This window comes from Plasmodium berghei, assembly GCF_900002375.2.
Source record: "Plasmodium berghei ANKA genome assembly, chromosome: 3".
In the NCBI taxonomy this organism is placed as follows: Eukaryota; Apicomplexa; class Aconoidasida; order Haemosporida; family Plasmodiidae; genus Plasmodium; species Plasmodium berghei.
Window position 1 is genome coordinate 254290 of NC_036161.2, and position 16965 is coordinate 271254.

At 20.1% G+C, this 16965-nt stretch overlaps 6 protein-coding genes across 6 annotated transcripts; 3 read left to right on the forward strand and 3 right to left on the reverse strand.

Annotated features, from left to right (window-relative positions):
• Nucleotides 1-1548: 1548 nt before the first annotated feature.
• Nucleotides 1549-3020, reverse strand: PBANKA_0307200 (monocarboxylate transporter, putative; the record flags this gene model as incomplete). The annotated part of the gene is made up of 2 exons (XM_034566596.1): nt 1549-2490; nt 2592-3020. 2 exons carry the CDS (start codon nt 3018-3020, stop codon nt 1549-1551), a joined length of 1371 nt encoding a protein of 456 aa, XP_034419956.1.
• A 943-nt stretch (nt 3021-3963) lies between these two features.
• Nucleotides 3964-4778, forward strand: PBANKA_0307300 (50S ribosomal protein L33, putative; the record flags this gene model as incomplete). The annotated part of the gene is made up of 4 exons (XM_034566607.1): nt 3964-4130; nt 4342-4421; nt 4524-4614; nt 4757-4778. The coding sequence occupies 4 exons, from the start codon at nt 3964-3966 to the stop codon at nt 4776-4778; spliced, it is 360 nt and encodes a 119-aa protein (XP_034419957.1).
• Nucleotides 4779-5308: 530 nt separating this feature from the next.
• Nucleotides 5309-9286, forward strand: PBANKA_0307400 (conserved Plasmodium protein, unknown function; the record flags this gene model as incomplete). The annotated part of the gene is made up of 1 exon (XM_034566619.1): nt 5309-9286. One exon carries the CDS (start codon nt 5309-5311, stop codon nt 9284-9286), a length of 3978 nt encoding a protein of 1325 aa, XP_034419958.1.
• A 90-nt stretch (nt 9287-9376) lies between these two features.
• On the reverse strand, nt 9377-11324 carry PBANKA_0307500 (conserved protein, unknown function; the record flags this gene model as incomplete). Its single annotated transcript, XM_034566630.1, has 5 exons — nt 9377-9844; nt 9974-10161; nt 10268-10643; nt 10821-11005; nt 11201-11324. The coding sequence occupies 5 exons, from the start codon at nt 11322-11324 to the stop codon at nt 9377-9379; spliced, it is 1341 nt and encodes a 446-aa protein (XP_034419959.1).
• A 1733-nt stretch (nt 11325-13057) lies between these two features.
• Nucleotides 13058-14002, forward strand: PBANKA_0307600 (syntaxin, putative; the record flags this gene model as incomplete). The annotated part of the gene is made up of 1 exon (XM_034566641.1): nt 13058-14002. One exon carries the CDS (start codon nt 13058-13060, stop codon nt 14000-14002), a length of 945 nt encoding a protein of 314 aa, XP_034419960.1.
• Nucleotides 14003-14563: 561 nt separating this feature from the next.
• PBANKA_0307700 (conserved Plasmodium protein, unknown function) lies at nt 14564-15751 on the reverse strand (the record flags this gene model as incomplete). The annotated part of the gene is made up of 1 exon (XM_034566652.1): nt 14564-15751. The coding sequence occupies one exon, from the start codon at nt 15749-15751 to the stop codon at nt 14564-14566; it is 1188 nt and encodes a 395-aa protein (XP_034419961.1).
• Nucleotides 15752-16965: the final 1214 nt, after the last annotated feature.

The following is a 16965-nucleotide window of genomic DNA, read 5'->3' on the forward strand; positions in this document are numbered from 1 at the left end:
TATTATTTTTACCATTATAATAAAATTGTATATTACACAAAAAAAAAGAAAAAAAGAAAAAAAGAAAAAAAAATTTTAGTATATAAGAATATATACCGGAACATAGATTGTTTTAACCTTTAAAAATGTAATATATAAATGAGTGAATTTTTCATTTCATTCCATCGAAATTTTTATAAATATAAGACGCTAAGCATATGCAATTTTAATAAACTTTGTCTTTTCTTTCATCATTGATATCCATGTGTTTATAATTCAGTCTTTATTCCACTTTTTTTTTATTTTAAACAAACCTTTCTTTGATATTCAAATTGTTTTATTAATAAAAAAGAATAAAAAAAAAAATTTAACAATTATACTTAACTAATTATTTCGAGTCTCCTTTCCCTATGGCTATTAATATTGAAAAAGATATTTTTAATTTTTTTTAACTATAAGATGTTATCACATTGCGCATTTCATTTTTTGCGGCTTTTTATTTCCCATATAAATTAAGAAAGCGCGATAAATATTATGTATGTAATTATAAGATTAAAGTCAAATGTATGTATATATATTACATATTTGTTCATTATAACGCTTCCTATATAAATATAAGGAATAGTATCGTTGGACACTTTAAAAAAAAAACTGAAAAAATCACGAACAAATAAACTAGGTTTATATCTTAACTTTTTGCTCATTGATAACAAAAAAAACAGGAAAACAAGTTTAAGCCCATTTTAATTTACTTTTTTTTTCCAATTTTCATAAAACAAAATAGTAAAGCAATTTTAAAAATATAAAATTATTATGTTATTATAAAAACAAAAAAATTAATAAAAAACATGAGTAAAATATTCCATATATGCATTCGAAAGGGTACATGTATAATTTTATGAATTTGTATACATGTATTTTTTTTTTCTTCATAAATAAGCGCCTAAAAAAAAGGATTTGCATAACCCTTTCATTTATGTGTATACATGAAAATAAACCAGGTATGCATATTTAGAAATATAAACAATATTTAAATTAGACATTAATTGAAATATCAATGTATTATATAATAATTCAAAATATAAATTATATACATAAATATAAAATTTGTTTATTTTTGGCAACTATATACTAAAATTAAATAAAAAACATTTAAATATATGAGTAATTATTCCAATATTTGTTTTTTATATATATGAATTTACAAAAAATTAAATTTGTTTTATATTTATACATTCCCTCCATATAAAATTGATATATGGTCTGTATATTCGTAGGAATATATCCCCATGGATGCACTTGTATATGAAAATATGTCTGCATAAGTATACATACAATGTTCCAGAAATGTAAGGATATTAATTATATAAATTATTATAATTCGTCTAATATCTTCACAAATTTACATAAAAAACAGGAAAATGAATAATTTATATATTGTATTTCTATAAATATATATTTTAAAATATATTGGCTATTTAAATAGAAAGAATAAAACATTATTTCATAATACTGTTTTTTGGTCATGTGATTTTCATATTTAGCCTGACTTGTTCATAATTTTTTTTTTTAAAAAACTAAGGCGAGCATAATACTGATAAAGGACGAAATAGATACTATTGCACACATGGCAATATTTCCAATATTGTTTAATATTGCTGCTGAAATCATTGCATTAATAACACTAGAAAAGGCTCTAGCAGTAAAAAGAAGTCCAAAAACTGGACCAAATTTTTTCGTTCCAAATATGTGTGCTGTAATGGATGGAAAAATTGAAAATGTTCCTGCATGGCAAAAAAAAATAAGGCACACCCAAATGGAATATGTTATTTTTCCATAAAATCCTGATAATGTCAAAGTAACTGTTAGAAAGCTCATTAGTATACTCATTAATATTAAAGCAACTTTAAAGCTTGTTAAATCACATATAAATCCCCAAAAAATTCTTCCAAATATATTAAAAAGTGAGGAAACAGCTCCTAATATGGATAAATATCTATCATCAATATATAAATAATTTAATCCAAATATTTTCCAAAAAACTTGAGTATATGAAATAGCTTGCCAATTGAAAAAAATCATTAACCAAATTAATATAAACTCGCGATTAATAAATGTATTGTTAGATTCTCTAAAAGAAAAATTTGATGTGTTTGATAAAGTTTCAAAGGAATTAGATATTACATTATGTTTATTAGTAAAACTCTTTTCATCAAAATATAAAAATTTATTTGTTTTATCATTAAATGTCATAAATTCTTTTCTTGTATCGTTAGAATCAGAAATTAAATATGCTCCAATAAATTGAATTAAAGCAAAAAATACACCTTCATATATAAATAAATATGGTACTTTATTTAGTATATCTAAATTACTGAAATATTTATCATCTGAGTTTTCCAATTCAGGAGTATAATCAGGCATGTAATTGTATTTATTAATGTAATAATTTTGTAAAGGACAAATAAGAAAAACAGATAACCCCCTTCCTATGAAAATTATTCCACTTATCTGAAAATAAAAAATTATAAATAAATTTGATAAATCTATATGTACATAAATAATATTACAAATATATGAATTTGTATTGTTGTCATATATTTAATTCATACCACGCCCTTGTAATCATAGTGTTTCTTTACCGCAACAGACAATGGAATTGGATATGCAATTCCACAACCAATTCCACAAAGTATTCCATAAGTTAATGAAAATAAATAAAAATTAAATACAGTAAAATATGATAACAATATTCCCAAACACATTAACCATCCACCCAACAAGACACTAATTTGTGGGCCTAAATTTTGATTTAATATTCCCCCAAAAAATCCAAAGAAACATTGAAATATTAATGTAAGTACATATATCCAACTACTATCCTTATATTTAACATTGGAACATCCTATAATTTTCATATAAGATATTACATAAGCACTTATATTCGAAAAACAATATATACTACCCAATGTACAATGTATTAAAAAACCTCCTAAAATTAGTCTATATTTTGATACTTGTGAATTTCCTCCTTTTTTCATTTCTATGTTTATTTTATTTAAACACTCTAAAACTTTGAAGAAAAAAAAAAATATATTTAATAAAAATTTATATATTTTTTACCATATTATTATTTCGCTATTTCTGTATAAAAATAAATATGGGGTAAAGTTCTTTTTTTGTTCTTTTTTTGTTTGTCCTATTTTTAGGTATAATATTTAAAGATAAGCTTGTGCATATATATAAATAAATGGAATGATTTAATTGACTAACTTAAACTTTTATATTCTTCCTTTTTTTATGTATATTCATTGCTGTTATGTCTTTAATCACATATAAATAATTTTATTTTTCACATTTTTATGTATAAAAAATTTATATTTTATCCACACAATATACTGTTATTTTTGTATATTTATATTTTATATGTATTATATTTGTGTAACTATTTCATCCATTCATTATAAAAATGTTTTTTCTCTTTTTTTTTTTAATATAGTGCTGTGATAATAATTTAGCTACGAAATAATGTTTTCTATGTACACATGGAAAAATCAAAAAAATATATTCTCTGTAGTTCTTTTTGGAGCCAAATAAAAATCTATATATTTAATATAAAAAACATATTATTAAAAAATTTAATTATATATATATAATTCCAGTTTTTATGATTTTAACATCACTTAAAAGGTAAATTTTTTTTTCACATTATAACCTAAGTATATAATATATAAAATACACCAAAATAAATGAGGGAAATAGTATAATGTGCAAAACCATTATAGAATATTGAATTATAAACTAATAAATTGTATTTGACAAATTTTATAAAAAAAAAGAATTATATGTGCCTATATAGAGACATATATTTAAAGTTTATGCACATGTATGTATTATATATATATATATATATGTGATTATACATAGTTTGGTAACATTTTCATCATTTAATGAAAAATATTCCATATATTTTAAAATAATAAAATGCTTTTTTTAAGTAATATATTTTTCCGTTCGAAAAGTAAAAGAATTCATGTTAATCTATTATCATCATGTGCAAGTAATTATATTTATTCAACTTTTATTTCGCCATCAAAATCCAAGTTTAGAATGTCCTTAAGGAAACATGACCCGATTGTAAATCGACATGTGTTAGTATACATTTTTTATTAATATGTCTACTCGTTTTTAATTTTTATAAACATAATTATTGTAGCTATTTTGTATGTTAGTATATGTACAATATTTATATATATTCACATTTAGCTATATGTTTATATAAATTAAAAAAACCTGCATAGTCATATTTTTTATGAAATTTATTATAATTTCGCTAAATTTTCATGTTGAATTTTTTTTCAGAATGTTTTACCAGAAACACATGAAATCAAAATCGAAAAAAAAACTCACACTTCATGGAATTAATTATGCCCGTTTTACAGGTTATTTTTTTTTATAAATATAACTACATGTGTATCCTTATATTACATGCACAAATAGCTTCATATATTTAATATATATTTATGGCTATACTTTATTTTTAGGGAAAAATAAAAACTTAAGACCGCTTTTAAAAAGAGTTGAAAAATCATATCTTTATGGGAAATTTAACAAATTAATAGACAGTACATACAGGTAATTAAAAAGAGAGAAAAAAAATGAAATGAAATAAAAAAAATCGTCTCTAATGTAACATATATTGCATATCCTATATTAATATATATATATATTTTTTTTTATCAACTTTTTTGGGGTGTTATAAAATTTACATTTATAGGAGCCTTCCAAGAATGAGTTAACTTTTTTTTATGCATATAATTTTTAAATTTTTCTTTCATAAATAACATTACCTTATTACTGGGAAAAATAGTTTTAAATTTTATTGCATATTAAAATTTTACCTTTGAATTTAGCATAACAACAAACAAATTATATTAATTTTAAAACAACATATTATTTGTGAATATTATAATATGTATGTATATTTAATTAATTAAAACTCTACATTTAACAATATAATATTTAGATATATTTTTTTTAACTATTTAAATATTCTTCATGTGTAACGTTTTTTTATGACATGCAAAAAAAAAAAAAATAATTAAAAAATTGTAATTATTTTTTTTTTTTGAATATATCATAATAAGTTTTGATAAAAGAACTAAATATGGAACTAATAAATAAACAAAAAAAATATAATAAAATATAAAGAGGAAAATAATCAAATTGAAAAGGGCACTAAATATTCAAGTTTCAATAAATACAATACAAAAATATTAGACTATATATATGGCTAAATTGGTTTATGAAAAATATTTAAACTTGTGATATGACGAACAATGTAGGAATAATATCGAATGAAATGCTTTCTTTAAAATGCTGTTCCAAACATAATAATATTTCAAACATAATTTTAAATTGTTTTTTTAATAACAATTACAACAAATTTGGATTTAAATTTTTTTTTCACTCATTTGAAAATATTAACAAAAAATGGAAAAACAAAAATAAATACAAAAATTATATTTTACTCGTGAAAAAAAACAAACTACATAATAATGCACACATTGGATATGATGTGAATTGGAGAATAAATAAAAAATATACAAATATAGGTCCAAATAAATATGGTGTAAATTTTAGTAGCCATATTGATGAATTGTTTGATAATAAACAAAATGGAATGGAAAACAGCACAATGGTAACTGATAAATTTATTAGTAAAAAGTTTAAACAAAATAGCAAAAAAAATGGAAATTATGATAGTAATAAACTTACATATCGAATGAAAAATGCAAAACATGTAGAACAACACAATGAAGAAATAAAAAATGAAAATGTTATACGCGTTAATAATTTATGTAAAAAAATTTATGATATAGGTAATAATGGTGTAAAAAATAAAAAAGAATGGATACAGTATTTAATTGAATATTGTAAAGAAGAAAAAAATTACAAATTTATAAAAAACAAGGAAATGTTTATGTTATTAATTGGATTAAGTAAATTAAAAGGGAAAATAAATATTATTCATTATAAAGTGGAATGTGAAAATAGGGAAGAAAATAAGATGGTACACATTCATGATATTATTGATAGACATATTGAAGTTTTATCGAAAAAAATAAATGAAATGACAAATAAACAATTGAGTATATTTTTATATATTCTTGAAAAATGGGAAAATATGGAAAAACATAAAGAAATTGTAAATATTATTAATGATAAAATTTTAAAAAAAAAAACTTTTAAAAAATTAAATGTTCGAAGCTTTTGTAACGTTTTATATATTTACTCAAAAAAATACGAAATGGATAAAAATGATAGTGAAAAATATGATATAATAAATTTTCAAATAAATAAATTTATAAAAAAACTTAGTAAATCAAAATGTTCTGTAGAAGACATGTTATTATTTATTTCGTCTATAGACAAATTAAAAATAAAAATAACAAAAAAATGTATGATAGAAAATGTTGTAAAAGTTTTAAATGACAATATACAGGATGCAAACTATTTTATTATTCCATCTCTTTTGTTATATTTGTCAAATTTAAATATTTATAATGAAGAATTATATTTAAAATTAAAAAATATTATATTAGAAAATTATTATTTTTATAATTCTATACATTTAACAAATATATTTTATGCCTTTTCAAAATTCAAACCCGATTTTGTGCATGAGTTCTTTGACACATTGTCACATTATATTATGCATACATTTTTAAAAGAAAAGGAAAAAGATAATGAAATATTAGAAGAATATAATCAATATATTTTAAAGAATACTCAAATTAATAAAAATAACTTTTTGAAATATGATGAAAAAATGTTTAATATTTTTCAAATAACAAATATAATAAATAGTTGTATAAAATGTGATTATATAAATTACAATTTTTTTCATGATTTGATTTTATCATCAAAAAAAATTCAAGAACATTCCTTGGATAATTTTATTAATTTTTTTAAATCCATATCAAATATTTTGAAAACTTTTAGTGTACATATGTATAAATATATTATATATTTTTATACTATCGAAAAAATGGAATGTGTAAAAAATAATATTCAGTATATTCGCAGTTACAATTCATATATAAATGAAAAAATAAATCCAAAAGAACCAGAAATAAATATACATAATTATAAAGAAAGTATTGAAAATTATTATTATGATAAAGAAAAATTGTTAAACGAAAAACAAACTGTTTATTTATATCCATTGATGGAAAACCGTACCTATTATAAAAAAGTATATGAATATTTTACAAACAATTGTGTAATAAGGAATTTATTTTTCATAGAACGATATAATACCTTTGAGGGTATAGAAAAGAATATGAAAATAAAAACATCAAATTATACAGAAGATGTTACACAAACTTCAAATATAAAATTAATAAATATTTTTAATAAAATGAGAGATAATGTTTCTGAACAAATAAGAATTATAATTGAAAATAATTTATATGATAAAAATGTAAAATATATTTTACATAATTTAATGATTTTTATGTATCAAAGTGAAATAAAATATATTAATTTATATACATTATGTATATCTATTATGGAAAAAAATTTATTTTTTTTTAGTATCAATAATTTATATTTATATATAAAAATATTTAACACAGCCAAAATTTATAATTATGAAATTTTGTATAATGTTTTTGAATATATATATAGTAATTTTGATAAATTCGAATTAAGGAAAAAAGCTAAAATAGTTTTATTATACTATGATATATTTAAAAAAATAAATGAAAGCCAAATGCAGTTATTAATAAATTGTTTTTTAGATAACATTAAATTTTATGAAGAAAATAAAATTGACATGTCCATATATGATCAAAATAAACACAAAATAAATAATTCTTGTGACATAAATAATAAATGGGTCCTTCCTACAAATACAGAATTAAAGCAAAATGTTTTAAATACGAAAAAAAAATCAACAAGTTTATTTGATGATATATATAATTTTGAGAACAATGATGAAATAAACTTAAATTATTTTTTAAATAATAAAATGGATGTAAAAAATAAAAAAACTAATGAATATTATATATCCTCTGAAAAAAATGAAAAGGAATATTCTACTATAACAGATAATAGTCAGTTATTTTTGAAAAAAATTGAACAAACAGAAGTCCTTTCATTTAGTTTAGATTTTGGTGAATACATAAATTTTTTGGTTATATTGATTTATGATATATCAAATGAAATATTTGACAATAAAATGGATGAAAAAAAAAGTACAAAAATATCTATTATTCCACTTATTTCAAAGAATGAAAAAAATTTAATTAAAATAAAAAATGATGAGCCTGTCTTAGAAAAATATTCTGAGATGATAAAGCAAAATCTGAATAATAGGAAATATTTAATTATTAAAATTTTATCAAAAATTGCTGATATGGTAAAAAACAAAAATAAAATGTCGAAAGAAAACAGAATAAAAATTGATGAAACAGATTTATACATTGATCAGGTTTTGTATATTTTGTATTTCATAAAATTTTTGGACAATGATTTTTATAGTAGCATAATGGAAATCGAACAAATTGAAAAATTCGCAAAAAATGAAAGCGTTAAAAAGGGAGACACTGATAAGGAAAACCAAAAATGTGCAACCTTGTTTGGCAGAACTTTATTCGAATTGAAAAAAGAAGATATGGAATTTATTGATTCGGATAATAGAAAAAAAAATAACGAATCCAAAATATATTATGATGATTTATTTCTTTATGAAAACAAGATAAATTATAGATATAAATACCAAAGTGTTAATGATACTATTAAAAATATCACTAATAATTTAAAAAAAGTGAAGTTTAATGAAATAACTAATTTTGATAATACAAATAAATATAGTTTTAAAATAAATAAGTTTTATAAATTAGATACATATATAAATATAGATATTTTATTTATTTTAGAAAAAAATGGAGAACAATTTTTTCATTTTTTGATATTTTATCCATATGAATTAAAAAAAATAATTACAAATATAAAAAAAAATAACATAACATTTATACATAGTTACGATGAATCTTTTTCTTTTTGTACAGAAATTTTATGCATTTATAATTTTTTAAAAAAAAAAAATCAAACAAATTTTTCCTTCAGTATTCTAGACACAACATCATTTGTTAATTCTTCTGAATGGGAATGTGAAAATGTGGAAATAAATAAAACTATTAAATTAATAGAAAAAAAAAAGTCAATTGACCCGTTATTTAATCATGATTTGGATATTCAAAAATTGAAAAAATTATTGGAAGGAATAATTTCTCTGTGATAATGTATGATTTATATAAGGAAAAATATATTTATTTATTTTTTAAAACAAATAAAAGTTATATATGGGAAAAAAAAAAATTGAGAGAAATTAATCACTATAAATGTACATATTTTTAGTCATATCCTTAAGTATATTATCTAATTCATTGTCATTTGTTTTGTAATTTTCTTCATCAGCATTACTTAAAGTTTCTATAAAATTTTTTTTTTCTAAATATTTATTTTTAATAGAATTTTTTGAAAAAGATTGTGACAATTTTCTGTTTATTTCAATTTCTTCTTGTGATTTTCCTTGTATATAATTAGTTGTTAATTCTTTAATTTTATTTTTTTTCATTTTTTTTTCTTTTCTATAATTATTTACTAATATTATAAAATCATGGATTATATTGATCCATATATTTCTATCTCTATCTACAGTTTTTAAATATAAATAATTTTCTTTTTTTTCATTTTTTTTTCTGTATTTTATATAAAAATATCTGTGACTATACACATCACTGTAGACATTCTTTACACATTCAAGTCGTATATACCCAACTCTATTATTGTCAATCTGAAAAAAAAAAAAAAAAACACATTATAAATACTCATGATTTAATTTTATTTATTTAGCATAATCTATTATAATATTTTTTTGCAATATTTGGGATATATCCCTGTTTTTTTATAAAATACATCCAACCTTTGCATCTGCTTCCTCATTATAATAACACCAATAAAATTTTCCTTTGAAAAAATGCAAATAAAAATAATATTTATTATAAAACGATTTTACATAAAAATTGCTATGTAGTAAATGTCCGTTTAAACTTTTGCAGAAAAGACGAATTTTGTCTTCACTAGGAAGATTTGTTATGTTTTTGTATATCGCTGTATAAGGATAAGATATATAGAAATGTGTATAAATAATGTGGACATATATTCATATGTGTGTATAATCACAACATAGATCATGAAGGGTTTGAAAAATGCCTACTTGTACTAATGTCGAGCTCCTTTATTGCATTGAAATGCTCTATCCCCTGACTTATAAGTTTTTCTAATTGTTCATTATTTTTATTTTGGTATTTTTGAACGGATATAATAGTTTCAATAAATAAAGATGTATATAATTGATCCTCCTTTTTTATAGAATCTAAATTAATATAATGAAAAGACAAGCAAGCCGTTGCAACAATTTGATTTTTATTTACAACATTAAAATATATATTGCAAGGAAAAAATTTTTTAATTATATCATTATATATATGTATTTCTGCTGATCCAACAAATGTATTTTTAATTGTTCCCTTTTTATAAACTTCAACTGTTAATGTGGTATTATTTTGTTTGATAACCAAATTTTTTCTTTCCTAGCATATGCATGTAAATAGAAAATATATTATATGTAATAGTTCATAAAAATTGTATGCAATAAATTTTGGAAGCACAAAACAGTTATTCATAAAAATGAGTTTTACAATGATAAATATAAAAATTAGGCATTATATGTAACACTTTTTTACATTTTTTTTTCCACTTTTTCTTACTTCTATATGTATTTTATTAAGATGGTTTTTATAGTAGTTCGTATAAGAATATCTTGTTCCAACTTTCAAATGAAGTATATATTTGTTGTTATCATCATCTCCAAATTTTAAATTTATATGATGAATTTGTACTATAATATTAAACGCCTCATATTTGTGAATGTTTAAAAGACGGTACAGATATCCTATATATATATATATATAAAATTAATATTAAGAGCAATATTAAATAATATTTAAAATATGTGAATAATTTTAAATTAAAAAAAAAAGTAAATCGACAGCACTAATTGTAGAAGGAATACAAAGTCGATAGCAAATATACATGCACCATAATATGTAGCTAAAATTATATATATTTTTTTGTTTTATTTTTTTACCAATGGACTTATTTTCACTAATATGTGGAAATAGTTCACGATTTCTGCATACACAGAGGGTACATACCGAGGCAAGTATGCAACTTCCCGCATAAACTAAGTTATGAGGGTACAGGGAAAACATAATTAAATCAAAAATACAATAACAGAACTTTTATAATTAAAATATATACTTATAAATCAATGATATTTATAAAATTGATATTTGCTCCATAAGAGAGCGAGCAAATAAAAAAATTGTACATAAAAATGTACAAAAAATGGTACAAAAAATGGTACAAAAACTAACATAAATAACCAAATATAACAAAACATTTATAATAGACTTTTTTATATTTTTTTAACTAAATTGATACAATTATATAAAATTGTATTATTCATTATTAAATATATAGACTAAAAATTGTGAGATATTAAAAAAAAAAAATCATTACACACCTTTTTTATTTTTATAGACAAATAAAAATAGGAGGGAAATTAACTAAAATTTTTATAGTGTGTGCAAATATATTACACTGGAAAATTAATAAAGCGAATTTTATTAATATTTAAATATAATTATTAAACTGGTTGTATATTTAAAAAAAAAATTGAGAGGAAAATTATTATAAAAAAATTCTTTTGTTTTTCATAGTAACACCTGATTAATTATAAATCAATCTTTTAAGAAGGAAAGAAAGAAAGAAAGAAAAGAAAGAAAATATTATGAACCATTTCATTCCCATAAAATAAAACGAAATGATGAAAAGCAACCAAAATATAAAATGTTTTCCTATACATGGGGAAAAATAATGTTTGGAAAAAAAGGTACACCTAAATATCAGCGTTTTTATAAATTAATTTTTAATTAATTTAAATATTCTTAAAAAATTTGGAAAATTCCACAAAATTAATAAAAACAATGTTATTTCCTCCATTATATTGTTTTATGCATAGGGTCCAATTCACAAAAAAAAAAAAAATTACAAATAAAAAAATACAAAAAATGTTTTATTTTCCATGCTAAAATTAATATACTTTTAAAATTATATATAAAACTTGGAATGTCCTTTTTTCTCGTGATTAAAATTTGTCCATTATATTTTTTGGGGGGAGCGAACAGTATTTAATTATGTATAATCAGAGTATATATATTATTTCTATGGTGTATAAAAGGTACAACGAAACAGCGCGAAAAATGTAAAATTATTATAAATTCTACATTAAATAAAATAAAAAATATATATTACTAAATATATATATATATATATATATATTTTTAACTATTACATAAAATTTTAATGATTTAATTTAATACCTGATATATATAAAGCGCAAAGGAATATTCAAAAATATTTAAAAAAAATGTATATAGATAATAAGTCTTTAAGAATTGTAAATATTAACAGATTTAAACTTTAAATAACTAATTCGATTGAAATTTATAATTATATAATTTACGAAATCAAAATGTCATTCTTAAATATGTAACATATATATATTAATCATAGAGCAAGATTAATAGATAGAAGGTTTGTTCAGTATCCTTTTGAATAGTGAAGATTTTTATTTTTTTTGTTTCATATTCCTCTATAAAAATGACCATTTGACTGCATTACTATTGTTATATATGTAAATTACAAATATATATACATACATGTGTATCCCAATTTAACAAACAGCTATGTAAAAGGGGAAAAATACAATGGGGATAAGACAAAAATTTAATGAAAAAAAATTATTAATGTGCATTATTAAAATATATTTTTTCAAATGAAGTATATCCTTTGATTTCTTTTGTCCATCATTTATATTATTTTCCATATAAATGCTTAGGTTTACCTTAGATTATCTTTCATTTTTTTTATTTTTAAAAAAATGAATGACTTATTTGAAGAAATAAAAACATTGGCTATAAGGAAAAATACTAAAAATGCAAAATACATGAGTCCATGGTTAATTTTTAAGAGTAACAAAGTTATTGATAATAATTTCGAAAAAAATGAAGATACAATTATAAATATTTCTAACGAAAGTGATAAAGATTTAATAGCTTATGTTGATATAGTTGACAAAATAAAACAAGAAATAAATAAAATTCATGAAATTTCTGATGAAATATCAAATTTAAAAAATAAAATAAGTATAGCAACAACTGTGGAACAAGAAAATGAAACTAGTATATTATTAAATATGCAAATAAAAAATGGAAATAATATTATTCAAGCTACAAAAATTGATATAAGAAATGTACGAAAAAAATTTTTGTTAAAATCACAGGACAATATTATTATAAAAAAAACTATACATGATAACTTAATTAATGTATTTAAAAAAGCTTTATATAAATATCAATCAGTTCAAAATTTATATCAGAATAATGTAAAGGACAAAATATCAAGACATATAAAAATTATGTATCCAGATTATACTGAAGAATATATTAATAATGTATTAGATAATGAAAATGTAAATACACAAAATTTAGTAAAATGGAAATTACAAGGGCATGATGATTTAAAAAATGCATTAATGGATGTAGAAACAAAATATAAAGATGTTAAAACGCTCGAAAAAAATGTGTGTGATTTGCATCAAACAATTGTAGAATTATCAGCTTTAATTGAAATGAATGACGATGTGATTAATAGCGTATATAATAATATTGACGATGCTCAGCATTTTACCGAAAAAGCTAATGCTGATTTAATTGATGCAAAAAATATTCAAAAGTCTTCATCAAAATGGATGTTTTATATATCTGTTGCTATCGTTGTTATTATAATTATTATGTTCCTACCTATTTTAGTAAAAATTATTTAAATTTATAATGTTAAACATTTATGGGGGCATATAAGTTTATAAACAATACTTTGAAATCACAAAACAATTATGATGAATAAAAGGGATTTAAAAAAATTATTTTTTGGCCTTTTTTGTTTGTGTGCGCATATATGCGTTTTTTTTTTATTTTTTTTTTTTTGTAAATAAACTATATATATTATATCTTGTGGTCATTTCAATTTGTTCGTGTCATTTGTATCATATATACTAAATTAAAATTTACTTAAATTATATAGTAGATCATATATGTGTGAATTACTATATGTTCAGCCTTTTGCATTTTTATATAATGTATTTCATATTCAGAATTAATTTAGTTATATATATATATATATCAAACCCTTAAAAATGAATTAAGTTTGATAAGTTATTTGGTTCCCTTTTTAGTTTTCGCATTGACAATAATTTGTTAAGGGGAAATTGTTAATATATTCACAAATAAACAAGCGATTTGTAGCTTTTCATTTGGAAATATAAGTATACACATGTATATTGTTTATATATACTAATGAGTGTGCAAAATTATAACTTCATAAATTCCTATTGATAAGAAAAGGAAAATATATCTTTTATGAAAGGCATTTTTTGATATATATATTTTTTTGAGTATAATAAAATATAATATAATAATAACTGAATAATTTTGCGCATAAACAATTTTAACAATATTATTGATAAATTTAAGATATTCAATAATTTTAAATTAGGTATATCAATATTAATATGTTTTTTCACTGTTGCATCCAATGTAAGATGAAAAATTTCAACCAATTTTATATTATCTTGAAATGGAATAAATAATGGAATAGTATTATTTTTTGTTGTTAATGTAAAAAATGTTTTATATGAATGCTTAACTTTGTTTGCTGTATATTTATCAGTATTAAAATTTTTTAAAAGAAATATTTGAATGTTAATATTTATAAGGCGTGTAATATTATTTAAAATGGGTAATAAAAACTTGTTATTAAAAATATCATAAAAATGTAAACCGTATATATTATATAAGTATTTGATAAATTTATCATCAATATTCTGGAAATTTTTATGATTAAAACTTTTTCCTTCGTCAGGTATACTGTAATGATGATATTCACAATCTGATAAATGTCTATCTAAAATATTATTCAATTCTATATTGATTTTTTTAAATTTATTTTTAAAAAATTTATTAATTTCGTTTTTATTCCAAATATATTTTTTTTCAAAAATTGTCACATTGTGTATTGTATTATTTAATAGATTTATCTTCAATTTGGTAGTAAAGAACTTATTAATTTTTTTTATGATATTTATATATTCATTTATTCTTAAAATGTAAAAATATATATAATAATGCAAAAAAATATTATGAAAATTGTGCATATATTCATTAAAAAATACAGAGAAACGTGGATTTTGTTGTTTTTCTAAAATTTGTTCTAATTTGTTTAAAATCGTATTTTCATTTTTTTTAATTATGTCTTTGTAAACCAAACTAATAATATATTTTTTTTTATTCATAGAAACTTCCTCCTTCAATGTGTTATATTTTCTTAATTGTGGTAACTTATTTAAAAATTTTATAATAAAATATGTTTTTCTTTTAGTATATGGGAACACTGCATTTTGAATTTTTGTGTTTGTCGATTTTAAGATATTGATTTTTTTAACACATTTAACTTTATTTATGGTAATATATAGTACTAAAAAACAAATTACAAATTTTTTAAGAAAAATAAAATTCATTTTATTATTTTTATTTCATCATCCTATTATTGTCTCGTTTTATTGTTTTCATCATTTTAAAGGTTTATATTAACTTTTGTTTACTCTAATATCCTTTTTTTCATATCTCAGAAACATATATTTTTAATAAATAAAAAATATTTATTTTGTTTAAAATATTGTACAAAAGATAAACATATATGTAAAAATGAAATATATATCTTGGATTTTTTGTGTATATATTCCCCCTTTTTATATTAATATTATTATTGTTATCATTATATATATTTATATAGTTGTGCATAATGATTTAACTGTTTCTTAAATTATGTTGTTTTCGTATGTGTGGGAGTTAATGCTTTTTTCTTCACTCTCTTTTGATCTACGACATAAGAATTTTTCAAACTTATTTTATTTTTTGTACAAAAAAATGTCATATCGAGCTACCCCATCAGCTGGTAAAACATTCCTATGTAAAAACTAATAAGTGTTACTAAACATAGTTATATAAATAAAAATATACAATTTTTGTATTTTGTTATACTTTATATTTTTTTTCATTATTAATTTATAAAAACCCTTCAACTTATTTTCACTTTTTTTATTTTCCTAACCCTCAAATATGCGCATAATTTTTACTGATTTTAATTGCGGGTTTTGAATAAGCAACATAAATATATAACTTATTTATATTGGATCGACATAAATTTTATTTTAATTATATTTTTTACATAAATGCAAAAATATATCCCCAAAATAGGTAATTGGCATTTAAACAAATAAAATATAAACGGTAATAAAATATATACATATAACTTGCCGGATTAATAAGTTTGTCAGATTTGTATGAATTTATAATAATGTATAAAACTGTTATGGGAATATAATGAAACATATATAAAATGTGGTTCAAATGATTATATATTTCATCACAATAAACAAAAGGCAATTTATTTTATTATCATATAACGATGTTATTTTATTTGTATGTGTCTTGTTATAAATTTATAAGATTTTTTTTTGCATTCGATATAAGCAAATGTGCATACAGGATATAATTAAGCAATATAAAATGTTGTTATATAAAACTCGTTTTATATATATTCATATTGAATAGATGGATAAATAATTAAAAAAATTAATTATGACCACGAAAAAATATAATCACAATATGTGCGCACCATGATAACCGTTTAGATGAAAAAACAAAAAAAGGGAAGCATTGATATAACAAA